General features: G+C 39.4%; 2 protein-coding genes across 2 annotated transcripts; both read left to right on the top strand.

Moving 5' to 3' along the window:
- The first annotated feature begins 1,084 nt into the window (after positions 1-1,084).
- LOC146549127 (protein S100-A10-like) lies at positions 1,085-2,699 on the top strand. Its single transcript, XM_085262352.1, has 3 exons — positions 1,085-1,242; positions 2,159-2,308; positions 2,443-2,699. The coding sequence occupies exons 2-3, from the start codon at positions 2,180-2,182 to the stop codon at positions 2,602-2,604; spliced, it is 291 nt and encodes a 96-aa protein (XP_085118478.1). The 5' UTR covers positions 1,085-1,242; positions 2,159-2,179; the 3' UTR covers positions 2,605-2,699.
- A 5,421-nt stretch (positions 2,700-8,120) lies between these two features.
- LOC146549126 (ictacalcin-like) lies at positions 8,121-10,188 on the top strand. The gene is made up of 3 exons (XM_085262345.1): positions 8,121-8,223; positions 9,527-9,672; positions 9,886-10,188. Exons 2-3 carry the CDS (start codon positions 9,535-9,537, stop codon positions 10,024-10,026), a joined length of 279 nt encoding a protein of 92 aa, XP_085118471.1. The 5' UTR covers positions 8,121-8,223; positions 9,527-9,534; the 3' UTR covers positions 10,027-10,188.
- Positions 10,189-12,683: the final 2,495 nt, after the last annotated feature.

The following is a 12,683-nucleotide window of genomic DNA, read 5'->3' as shown; positions in this document are numbered from 1 at the left end:
CCAATTGTTAATAATAAAAAAAAAAAAAAAAAAAAAAAATGTTTTCAGTTTGATGGAAACTCAGTTTACAGCCCACATCAATGCTTCCCTGAGTAGCAGAACAGACATATGACTACATTGGTAAAACTGATACAAGAAATCACTGCTAAGGGAGTCTGATAATAAGAAGAGAACTGCTTTAACCAAGAAACAAAACTCTGGAAATCTGGACTGACGAGTACTGTACTTGTAGCTCTTTCAGTTAAAATTATGTATTTATGGATAACAGCAAGAAAAATACCGATCATTGATACATAGCGTGATCAAATAGGTTAAAATAACAAAAGTTGAGTGCAGGAAAAATTGCAATGAGGTATTTTGGTGATTTTTATGTTCAATTGTGTACTTTTTCTCCTTTGTTAGTAAAATGAGACACAAACCTCTAAAAAAAAGAAAAAAAAAGACAGAACCGATCGAGTTGTTATTCAAATACAGCTTTAACACTTGGCTGCAAAGCGTGCCATTTGTAATACCCTGTTTTCACCACAATGTGGCGCACTGTATCCACCTAGCTATCTGTCGTCCATCTTTGATATAAAACGCTTTTCAGGATAATAGGAGTAAAGGTTCAGGTTATGATAGGAATATAAATGCAGATAATATGAGACAAAACAGTCCTTGAAGCCACACTGGCTGGATTGCCTCTGTTGTGGATGATAGCTCTAGTTTGCAGAATTGATCTTGTACTCAGCAGAATGCTGCTGATTGGCTCTTCTTTAGGTATCAGTTAGTCTTACAGGTAAATTACAGATTTTCGAAATTACAGTAAATACTTTTTAAAATCCCTTAAACCTAAGGTGTGTTTATTATGAGAGATTAACATAAAAAGGTAGAGCGTGTGTGTGGGAGGTGGGCGGTGGAGAGGGGCGGAGGGTCAGTTAAACCGGTAGCCTAAACTTTAATGAAACTTTATCTTAAATTCCACAAAAACGGCTTTTAGCTCTTCTATCAGCAGCAATAGTAACTTTTTCCTTGTTTTTAAATCAGATGACTGAACTTAAGCTAAAGTCGTACTAATATATTTACTGTCCTATTACAAACCTTTCCAGTGTATTAACTGTTCAGAGAGTCCAGCGTCTGCAGAGCCACAGTGTGAGTCAGTGCGCACAGCCAGGGCGGCGCCTGACTATAAAATCTCTGTTGCTTGTTGCAGACGTCTGAACATTTGCACCTCTTCTGTTGCCACGTCCCAGCAACTGTACGGTAAGAAACTTTCTGCTCTTGTCCTACAGGTGTGGCTTTGCCACGATGTTTTTTTTAAATATAAACTTTAGTTGCTAAAACATACAGATATACAGCTAGGAGGTGTGAGAATAGTGTTTCATACTGTTTAACCTACTTTAATCCGCTCCCAGTCACTGCTTTGTATTTACTGAAGCTCCCTCTGTGAATTTCTAACGGTATCTAACGGATCCGTGTATTTCCTCTGCTGTTAACTAAGTTAGGCTCCAACTTTTAGTTAGTTTATCTTGTTTCTTTCTCTTGTTTTCAATCTTTCACTATAATTACACTTTAATTGTTTTTCCAGTGTTATGATTATTTTTATTAATAAAATATATAATTAACATTTTTACATTAAGCTCTGATTCACATTTAAGACAGTTAACTAGGTCTCCATATAGTAAATATAAGCCTTTGTAAGGGTGTGGTTGGACTGTGGGCATGTACACACATGTGCTTGTTCCTGCAGTGTCCTATCTCATTACTCACATTGAATCCCACCATTTTGGGTCTAACTTTTTTCAGTTCAAGTTGTTCACATTTTCCATTCTCTTGCGCACAAATAACACACCCTCCCTCCTACTTCTCCTTTCTTTTAACTCTTACAGCTACAAAGACAGTAACTCAAATGTTGAGATTTTCTGTATTTTGCACAGTGGTTTACTAAAATTTCAATGACATACCTTTACTGTCTTCCCACGAGCATCACTCATCAGTGAGAAGTAAAACAAAGACCCAAATGTGTCAGTTCCATCAATAATGGATGAGTTTAACAGCATCTCAACCAAAGCAGCTTTCATAAATGCTTTCTATGGACTTGTTTGGAAAATGTCAGCTGAAGTTAAACTGACTTGCTATCAGTTGTCATAGTCAACATTTTCTGAACATTGTTTTTCAGTCTAAACACATTCCAGCAACCATGCCTTCAGAACTGGAAAACTGCATGGAAGGACTCATCAAGGTGTTCCACCGTTACGCCAAGGACGGTTCGCTCACCCGGCAAAACCTCAGACAGCTAATGGAGGCTGAGCTTTCCAGCTTCCTTAAGGTGAGATGAGACCAAAACGTAAATTGTGCAATCACACTGCGCATCATTTACACACTGTAATCCAATACTATGCCACTTCTTGTGCAATCTCACTGTTGCTGATGTATCCTCACACACCCTTTTTTTAAACACAGTGTCAAAAAGATCCTGCTGCTGTAGACAAGATCATGAAAGACTTGGACGCCAACGGTGATGGTCTTGTGAACTTTGAGGAGTTTGTTTCTCTGGTTGTTGGACTGTCTGTTGCATGTGAGCAGTGCTATCAGCTGCAAATGAAAAAGACTGGAAAGAAGTAGGAAGTACAACAGTGGAAGAGAAGCGACCAAAAAGCATTGCTTTTTGTTTTTTTTTTGTAAAGTTTTGTTCATTAAAAGTGCTGAATCATTTTAAATCTCTTGTGTCTTGTGTTTCCTAACTATCTAATCTTTAAGTTAGACAGATTTGTCCATAAATCCCCTTCAACTTTTTATACATGTGTTTTTTTTAAGCAAGCACCAGAACCATTTCCATTTGAGAAGCTGGTAAAGCTTAATCCAGACAGCTTTCTCTGTTGGCTTTGTAACTGAGTGAGTACTTTATGTTTCCCCGAGTGTTAAAGGGCAGATGAGCCACTCCCTCCCAGACAAAGTCCCTGCTTTATCACTGCTCTGAGGAATCTGCTGAATGTTGTAGGCATGAACACACCTCTCTCAGTGAGGCATAAACTCTCAGAGGATGTTGCAACTCTATGAATAAAACGGGTGATAACATTGCCTAGTCAGTTTGATTTGTATTTTGCAAGCCCTCAACTGACTCACAAGAACAGCACATCACTGTTCTTGTGCAGATCACAAAAATCCCACCATGTTTCATGTCTGGTGAAAGTTGAATAACACCAGAGAAAGAGGAACAAGATAACCCCTTCACCACCCGTCTCTCATTATTCTTACTGAACAGAACAAATATCTTTTCTCTAAAACGAAGTCTTCCAGGCAGCCCTACCTCTCAGGAATGCTCCAACAATCAAATCTGTTATTGGTAGACTGTGAGCCACTGTTTACTATGATGGCCTGCCGATCCCAGTGAAGTCATCAAAGCTTTTACTGCCTGAGAAAAGCCTGCCTGAAAGGCTAAGCCCAGGAGGAAGAGGTCTTCTTGAGCTCTTGGCAAACACCGCTTTGGGCAGGGCTTAACTACTGGTTTGTCAGTGTTCATGGATACTGGGAAAACACTGAAGTTGCTATGTGACTATGTGATGAGTCTTAAGTGTGTGCGTGTGTGTGTAGCTAAAGTTTGCACCACTTGGTTTACAGAAGCACCACACCCATGTGACCCACAGCTGAGATTCCGAGACTGCTGCTTTTTCAGTGCATTTCCTTGTGTTTAGTGCCTCCTGCAGGCTATATGTTTATCATGTTGCCTAAAAGAAAAGAAAATCATCATTTGTCTAGATTAATTACTCTTTGATCTTACCAGACGCTGATCGGTGACACCACTGTATGTGTCATGTCTAGTTTTCTAACACAGACTTTCTAATATAGTAATAATGAAATTTGTCGCAACATTTTTCTCACTGAAATAATCCTGCATGCTTTTGGTTTTAAAGTTGCTCAAGTCATTCCTGGCGGGGGCGTTCTGTGGTGTGAGTTCGGGGTGTACCAAATATTCACTGTGGCATGCCACGCCCATCTTGGACACACCAAAAAAAAAAAATCCCCTCTCTGTGGAAACTTGTTAAACAATAACATTAATGTCCAAAACATACCAACCATCCCCAACGTCCAGTCTGCATGCAGATGTTGCCATGGGAAATAACTATTGTGAACCTGATACTGATTCAATTCACAGTTACATTTAGTTGTATGTTTTTTTTATTCCCAGTGTTCAAATGTGAGCATTTGAAACCAATAGACATTTAAATCCCACAGTTTAAAACCTATACTTGGCACTTTATCCAAAACATTAATATCACCTGCTTATTGTTTTGTAGGTCCTACTCAAGCTGCCAACACAGCTCTGTCCCATTGGACCTGCGTGTTTGGGAGAGGAAACTTTGTGTCCTGCTTGATTCATCGAAGCCCAGCCCTGCATCCCACAGGACACAAAGTATCCACAGCAGGGCTGGGCTTCGATGAATCAAGCTTGTTCAAATTGCAATCTGGGTTTTGGAGTTGTACCCCCTCTTCTGCCTTCAGGGAGTGAAGGCAGAAGAGGGGGTAGAAGGTTATATTGAAAAAGGCAGGGTCAATACATTTCACCTGTCAGTGGTTTTAATGTTGTTGCTGCTGCTATGTAAAAATGGTAAATGGCCTGTATTTGTATAGCGCTTTACTAGTCCCTAAGGACCCCAAAGCGCTTTACACATCCAGTCATCCACACGCACATTCACACACTGGTGATGACAAGCTACATTGTAGCCACAGCCACCCTGGGGCGCACTGACAGAGGCGAGGATGCCGGACACTGGCACCACCGGGCCCTCTGACCACCACCAGTAGGCAACGGGTGAAGTGTCTTGCCCAAGGACACAACGACCAAAACTGTCCAAGTCGGGGCCCGAACCGGCAACTTTCCAATTACAAGGCGAACTCCCAACTCTTGAACCACGATCGCCCCAAAATGTGTATTTTATAACCTGATTCTTCTGTTTCACTTCTCTTCTGTTCTTTTATTGATAGACACACAGAGAGGGAGCTTTGAACCAGTTGAACTGACAGAAGTTGACACCAAAACAGGTTACCAAAATAAAGTGTCACGGACCCGGCTCTGGAGGACTCGGGGGTCCGTGAGCAGTTTGGACTGTTGTTGTTATTATTATTATGATTATTATTATTATTGTTGTTATTTGGTGATGTGTGTGTCTTTCTGCACAATGCTGTGTTAGTCTGTGTTCCACTCATTATATGTATAGGCAGGGTGTGGGTGTGTACATGTGTGGCTGGAGGATGGAGAACAGCCACATGCAGGCCTGATGGGTGTGCCCCTGCAGGAGGACTGGCCACACCGGAAGTTCCTGCCACACACCTGTTGGTGATCAGGGCTCGTTGGGGGAGCTACTTAGGAGAGTGTTGGAGCTCCCACCGGCGTGGGATCATTGAGTTGTCTACCCAAGTTAGTGTGTCTCTGTCAGCGTACAACGGTGCTGTTCGTGTATGCCTGCCGGGGTTGGTGTTGATGGCTGTTTTTGTGGTTTTCCCCCCAGGTGGAAGAGTGGACCAGAACGGCAGCACACACAGGGTGTGCGAGAACACAACAGCGGGTAGCACGAGCACAGACTTTGGAGGGGAGCACACACACACAGGATTCAAGGGAGCAACGGGGAGTTATTGTGTTTACAGCCTTCGCTGTAAATAAAGTGCACTGTTTGTATTGCAGAACCATGCGTTTTGGGTCCTCATTCCCCCATATCCCCATGGTCTGCCAGCCAGACCGTGACATAAAGAGCCTATGACCTAAAGGTTTAGGTGCATACATGCAAACTGCAAACATGAGACAGTGGTAAAATCTAACCATGTACTTCTAGTTAAGTATGTTTTGAAGAATTTGCAAGTTTTCACCCACCTTAAAAAAACCTTGTTTACAAGGCAAGGTTTTCTAGCGCAGTGTTGTATGCAGTTTTTTATGTTATAATAAATTTAGTGCATGAAGTTGAGTGTTTTACAAATGAGGCACTAAATTTATTAATTGAATAAACAACAACCAGACTGGCTGTAAAGGCCTTGAACATCAATACATGGAAACATTAATTTACTCCCTCCAGCTAAAGTCATGACATATGAATGATAATATTATGCATGTCTTGTAGCCTTTCACTTCAGTTTTTACTTTTGATACTTCAGCTGATACAATGAAGATGATAGATGCACATATGCGTACATAATTTTAGAGCATCTTTTAGTGCAGTTCTGTTGAGGTCTTTTTTTTCTATTATTAGTGTTACCTTAATAAAACTCTTGAATACTTCCTCCAGTCATTTCCTGTGATTTGTATCTTAAACTGTCTCTGCTGCATACCTCCAAATAGTTTCCCTCAATGGGTACTTGTAGATGCATGACTTCATTATTTCTATAATCCTAGCTACAAGGTTCTAGGGTGACATTCACTATGCAGCATTTGCATGACGTATGTCTTTCTGAAGAAACAACTTACATTAGAGCACACATGGCTGGAGCTGGACACTAAAAATGTCTGTTTGTAACCACTAGATGGCACATATCTGTAATTATAGTGTTAAAAATTGGTCTGAGTGAGTGTGATTAAATCCACTCCAGTTGTACTGAACAAACAGTTTTGTGTGTATCACAGCTGGATATGACACAGGATGTGGTGACCATGGATACTCCCTCCATTATTTGGTAAATGTGAGTGAGTGAATAAGATCGAGAAAAAGGCGACAGGAAGATGTGTGACTCATGATTTCCACACAGTGAAGAAGGATGGCACAATGTTTAAAAATGCTGTGAATGATGGTGACAGTGAATTCTAACCTATCATCTGCTTTCAGCTGCGCTTTGAAGTTGTTAATTACAGGACTAAACAACGCCCAGACCAATGCCAGAAATATCTAATTCAAGTTATGCAACAGGCCACACGGACAGGGAGAAACAAACATGCAAACAGAGTTGCCACAGTGCAGCTTTTTTTCTTTTCTTCCTTCCTTCCTTTGCTTTTTTTTTGGACTCTGTGACTTTGGTTTTGGGGACATGACTATGAGTCACAGCCTCTCTGCAAAATTGTAAAGAAGAGTGGATCCACTCACAACCATAACAATCAGTGCTAGTGAGTCACTGTCCCCGTGTTTTTACTTTAACATAATGTGCATCTCAAACAAGTCAATAAAAAAGAAAAATTTTAATTACATACAAAAGAAACACACCAGAAATTAGTTGGTACAATTAAGGGTTCCTGCGATGCACGTTTTGCTTAAAACATACGTAACTGTTCATTTCTTTGGTCCTATTGTGCCAAGCGGTAAGTTTTTAAAAAGAGGAAGTGGGTTTGGTCATCCTGTTAGAAAAGTCAAAAAGAATTTTAATGCATTTGTAGAAAAACGGCATTTACATAATAGCACAAATGCTTCAAAATCATGTATGAAATCTTGTAAAGATCAAAGTTTCTTATTCGGGGCAAAATTACTTCTAAAATCTCTAAAAGCAGATCAAACATTTGTCCCATGACTCCACCACCAAAAGTCACAAGAAACTCGTTTATGACGGAATGAAATGTACGAACCAAACTGTGGACTTTCTTTTACAGAATTAACAAAAGTGACTTTCAAATGGAGCACAAAACGTGATTCAGTTCACATGTAAATGCTGCTTCCCTCCTTTCATCAGCAAAAGCCTCGAAGAGAGATGTCACAAAATGCTGCTCATGGGGTTTCCCCAAAATATAGTCACATAAAGTCAATCAAATGGGTGAAATAAAAAACTGTAAATCAACAATAAACATAACATTTTTATAGTCTTGAATCCATCACTGCAAAAAGGGTATTTTGTAAGACTGTTACATGACCATTATTTATTTAATTTACTTTAATAGTCTCATGCAAAGAGTCCTCTTAAAGACACAGCACCCCAAACTTTACATTTCATATTTTATTGTCTTTTGTTCTGCAGCAATTCCAGATTCAAAAGCAGTCCTGAGATCATAACGTCAGAAACATTTTGTAAGACATGCTGCAAGTTTTTAGAATTCTCCAAATCCTCAAATTCAAACATTCACTGTAACAGCACACGAGTGTCGTGTTTGTTAAAGAATATGTTTTAAAAAATGAAGGAAGGAGGAGTGGTTGGAGATGAAAGGAGCATTCTAGAGGGAGGGGGGAGGGATACTGGGTGTGGTGATGTATAAAGCATCTTTGCCACCCATTGGTTCATCACAACAGCTCTACCAAGATCAACAGTAGCCTCCAATTGTCTTAAACCTCAGCACTGGTGAGTAGAAAATCCTACAAGTGCTTTTTTTGTTTGTTATCTGCTTTTATTTGCTCGCTCTGGAAACCTTTCCTGGGTTTTCTTGATTGTTTGTTTGTTCATTTTGATCAAGCAATGCTCATTACAGTTAGTTTTGTATGAATGCACATTAAGAATTAGCAGAAAAGTATTGATGAACTGCAAAGTTTGTCACATCCATGTGGACTTTAATGTTTAAACTTCTCTTCTTGCTTATGAAACTTGATGCTGCAAAAGACTGAGCTCATTTTGTCTAAATCCCACTAACTTGTTTGGAAACTCATTTTTACGGATGCATTAAAGGGTTTTTTTGGTTAGCAGCACCCCTCGATTCTCACCTTTAACTGCAACCTAATTGAGGAATGAGGTTTTGTGCTCTCTTTCCTTGTAACTCCCTTCGGTTTCCAAACTCTCTGATGCCAAAGTTTCCTCAGCTTAGTGTTCCCTAAAGAGGGGAAAGCACTGTATGACTCACAACATAACCACTAGCAAATCTCTTGGGTTTATACAGTCAAGTGGAAAGAACGCATAATTTAGATATACTATGTTAGAAGAACAGACATCTGATGTTGCTTTGGGGACTTTAATTAAGCTGCAACCTGCTTCCTTATCTCCTTCTGCTGTTGCCATAACAATGTCCTGTGTCACTTGGCAGAGACGCTACATTAGAGACCGCTGAAAAGGGAAATAAGAGTGGTGGGGCCCAGGTGGATATCTTGAGTTTATTTTTATCAAGCTCCACTGAGAACCCAGAGAAACTTTGGCAAAGACAAACAGTAATATCAGCCACTGTTTTCTGCTATGACCTCCAGTATGCACTTGCACATGCATATGTTTTACTGCATGTTTACATATATAATTCCAGAATTTAAATATATTAGCAATTTAATTTGCAGAAGTGGTTCAAAAGTAACTGAAAGGAGCTTCATTGCATCATTATTTTAGGCAAACCTAAAATGGACCTCACAGGGTTAAACGACTCAATCTCTTTCACTCTGGTTTTACCAAACAGGCCCTGCCTATTCCCCTTTTTCTCCCTCGTTTACTTCTAAATAATTCCTCGTGTTCCAAATATCAATGATGTCCTTTGTTAAGATCCTACATTTGACCACAATACCACGTGATTCAGCCTAATCTGCACCAGATAATGAGTCATAGCAGAATTATGTGTAAACGTTATTCAGAGGAGGCATCTTTCTTTAATCAGTGTGGATTTCCTGTATAAACAAATACCACTGCAGTCTCAGACGTAACATTTTGTTTTCCTTCTGTCTCCCTAAACTAGCCCTAATCATGTCTGACATCCAGAAGGCTATGGCACTGCTCATTGGCGCCTTTCATAAATACTCTGGCAAGGAGGGAGACAAACTCACCCTAAGCAAGGGAGAGCTGAAGGAACTTCTTCAAAATGAGCTTGGAGACATATTTGGCGTGAGTGGTCTCTATCCTCCCTCTATCTCACACCCAGTAGGTTGCCTGAAAACACTGCCATACTGATGCAGAGCTTTTACTTTGAGAGAGTGGAAAATACACAGATTTTCCCCTGTGGTTTGCGCAACTATTTGGGCAGAAGTAGGCTGAGCAGTTCTTTGTTTTATGATCACTTAGTGTCTAAATTCAAGCTAACACTTTTCTCCATTGCAGAAATCCACTGACAAGGCAAAACTGGACAAGATCTTCAAGGATCTGGACGCAAACGCGGACGGCACTGTGGATTTTCAAGAGTATGTCACGCTGGTCGCCTGCCTCACTATGCTCTGCAACGATTTCTTCACCGAAAAATAAGGATCCAAGCGCCACCTTGCGGCCAACTGAGAGAGCTGCCGTTCGGTGACAGGAAGTGTCCCTTGACAGCTTTTTTGAAAAAGATATAAACACAAATATATGACACTGAATTCAAACTTGTACTGAAATCCAAAATGAAATAAATCTTTTTTTTTTCTCTCTCTGAAAGACTAGAGTTGCATTTTGTGCATTCTTTAACTGGGAGAACTATTTGTTCCAGTATTGAGCAATTGCAGAATCTTTGGAAGGCTTATGATAACAAGAATGTTTGCCTCGGAAATCAAAATCTTTCTATCAGCAGAGTTCATGCTTTGCAGCTGAAGTATCGTCTAAGTTTCCTAAAGTGTCTTCAGGAAAGGAGCAATACCACTGCAAGTTCTGACAGGAAGGATGTCACCAACGCTGACAGAGATGCAGAACTGAAAATATCTACCAGAGCAGGCTTTTTGAAGTTGCACTGAAGAAACTTTTGAAAGAAGCAAGAACACAAGCCTGATCTCACTAATAAAAAGTGAACTTCTTAAGCAAAACATCCTTATTATTATTATTATTAACCTTTATTTAACCAGGAAAAGTCCCATTGAGATTAAAAACCTCTTTTGCAAGGGAGTCCTGGCCAAGAGGCGACAACACGTTAAAATTACAAAGTTACATACATATTATAAATAACAATTACATTTTAAAAACATTTTTCTCCGGCTCTCTCAATCTGGACTTAAAAGCATTTAATGAAATAAATGCTTAAATTTAACACACTCTGGGTTTCAGTTTGGCAAAACACATGTTGCATGAAGTTACTTTAATACTAGCAACTCATTTGAGCCCCAAGCCTTGAATCATTTGGGGTCTCAGAAAACTTTAGGTTTGTTTTTTTAGGGGTTTTTTTTCCTTCTGAAGCTTTAATAGTCTGAGGGCCTAAAGTGATGTTACGATACCCATGGCCATTGTTGAATCAGTTTATTGACTTTATGACACGTTTCTGCTTGTGCTGCTATTATGTTACATTTTAGCCAACTCCATTACTCTGTAATTGTAGTTTGAAGTCACATATTCTTGCTTTAACTCAGGTTTCAAAGTCGTCTGCAATAACTTTACAGAGACACAGCAGGTAAAATAAGTACAGAGCACATCCCCGGTTTTCTAAGTAAATATATTTCTAAAGGCGTTTTTCTGCCCACCAGATGTTGGTAACAACCCATTCAGTTCACATGCGCAACAAAAAAAAAAAAATCACACAATGAATTAAGATATGTGTAATCTTCAGAAATGACACAGGGGGGAAGTATTGAATGCATGAAGAAACATTTCATGTGTGGATGTGATCGGTTGTTACTGACATCTGGTGAGAATTTCACATCAATAACACCTTTAGAAATATGTTTACTTAGAAAAGTGGTGACATGTTCAACACTTATTTTAACCACTGTACTTTTTTGATTGTTTGAATTAGCTACTCTGCCTTGGTCACTAGTTATTCTTCAAAAATAGGGTGCTGTGCAAAAGTCTTAAGTCAACCTCCATTTCTTCATATTTTGCTTCCAAACAGCCAGACTTTTTTCAGTCTTGAACAATAGTGCTTCAGACTTTCTGAAAGTGTCCCTGGCCTTTGAGTGGCTCCAAAGCCTCATTAGAAATATTCTCAGTGGAAGGAAGCTATAAAGAAGTCATTCTTAAGATAGGAAAACAAGGAGAAAAGACTGCTATATACTAAATTACACAAATATTAGAGGGGGACGGTATCTTGCAACAAAACTGTGATGGACAATAGAGAGAAAAACAACACACAAAATATTTTTAATGTTATTAAAGAGACCTGGAGAGCTAATCCTGAAGACTACTTAAAGAATTGACTAGAAAGCTTCCCTAATATGCCAAAGAATAAAGGTGGTCATACCAAAGGGTTTTTTTTATCATTCAAACTCTGTTTTTGTTGTATGTGATGTATTGTCTTAGAAAAAACATAAAGGACATGGACATACAGCACATGACTCCACATGACACATTGCATGTGTAACATTTAAGTAACTCCTGTAAGACTGAGAATGAATTAATACTTGGGGCATAATATAGCATTCCTGTTTATTTCATAGCTTTTGTTTCATAGTTGCATAGTGTGTGTTGCACTGCTGCATATACAAACCCATGATTCAGTATTTGTAAAACCACATTTAGCAGCAATAACTTGAAGTAATCACTTTATCTATTTAGTATGACTTCATCGGTTTCTTGCACTGCTGTGGAGGAATTTTGGCCTACTCATCTTTACAATGTTGCTTCAGTGCATTGAGGTTTGTGGGCATTTGTTTTTGCACAGCCTTCTTAAAGTGCCACTACAATATTTTTATCTGGCTGAGGTCTGGACTTTGACTGTGTCATTGTAACACTTTGAGTCTTTTCTTTTTCATTTATTCTGTTGGAGATTTGCTGCTGTTCTTATATTTATTGTCCTGTTGCATGATCCAGTTTCAGCCAAGCTTCAGCTGTCAGACAATTGGCTTCTCAATTGACTCGAGAATACTTTGGTATACAGACGAGTTCTTAGTCAACTTAATGACTGCAAGGTGGCCAAGTCTTGTGGCTGTAAAACAAGCCCAATCACAATCATCACAATCAGTGGTTATGCACCTGCGTCTGTCTCTCTAACACAAAAAGAAAAA

This window comes from Mchenga conophoros, linkage group LG22 (genome assembly GCF_057382185.1).
Source record: "Mchenga conophoros isolate Kocher_MC1m ecotype Shallow Benthic linkage group LG22, M_conophoros_male_GT1.1, whole genome shotgun sequence".
In the NCBI taxonomy this organism is placed as follows: domain Eukaryota; kingdom Metazoa; phylum Chordata; class Actinopteri; order Cichliformes; family Cichlidae; genus Mchenga; species Mchenga conophoros.
The sequence above is the reverse complement of the archived record's forward strand: the minus strand, read 5'-3'. Positions and strand labels throughout refer to the sequence as shown.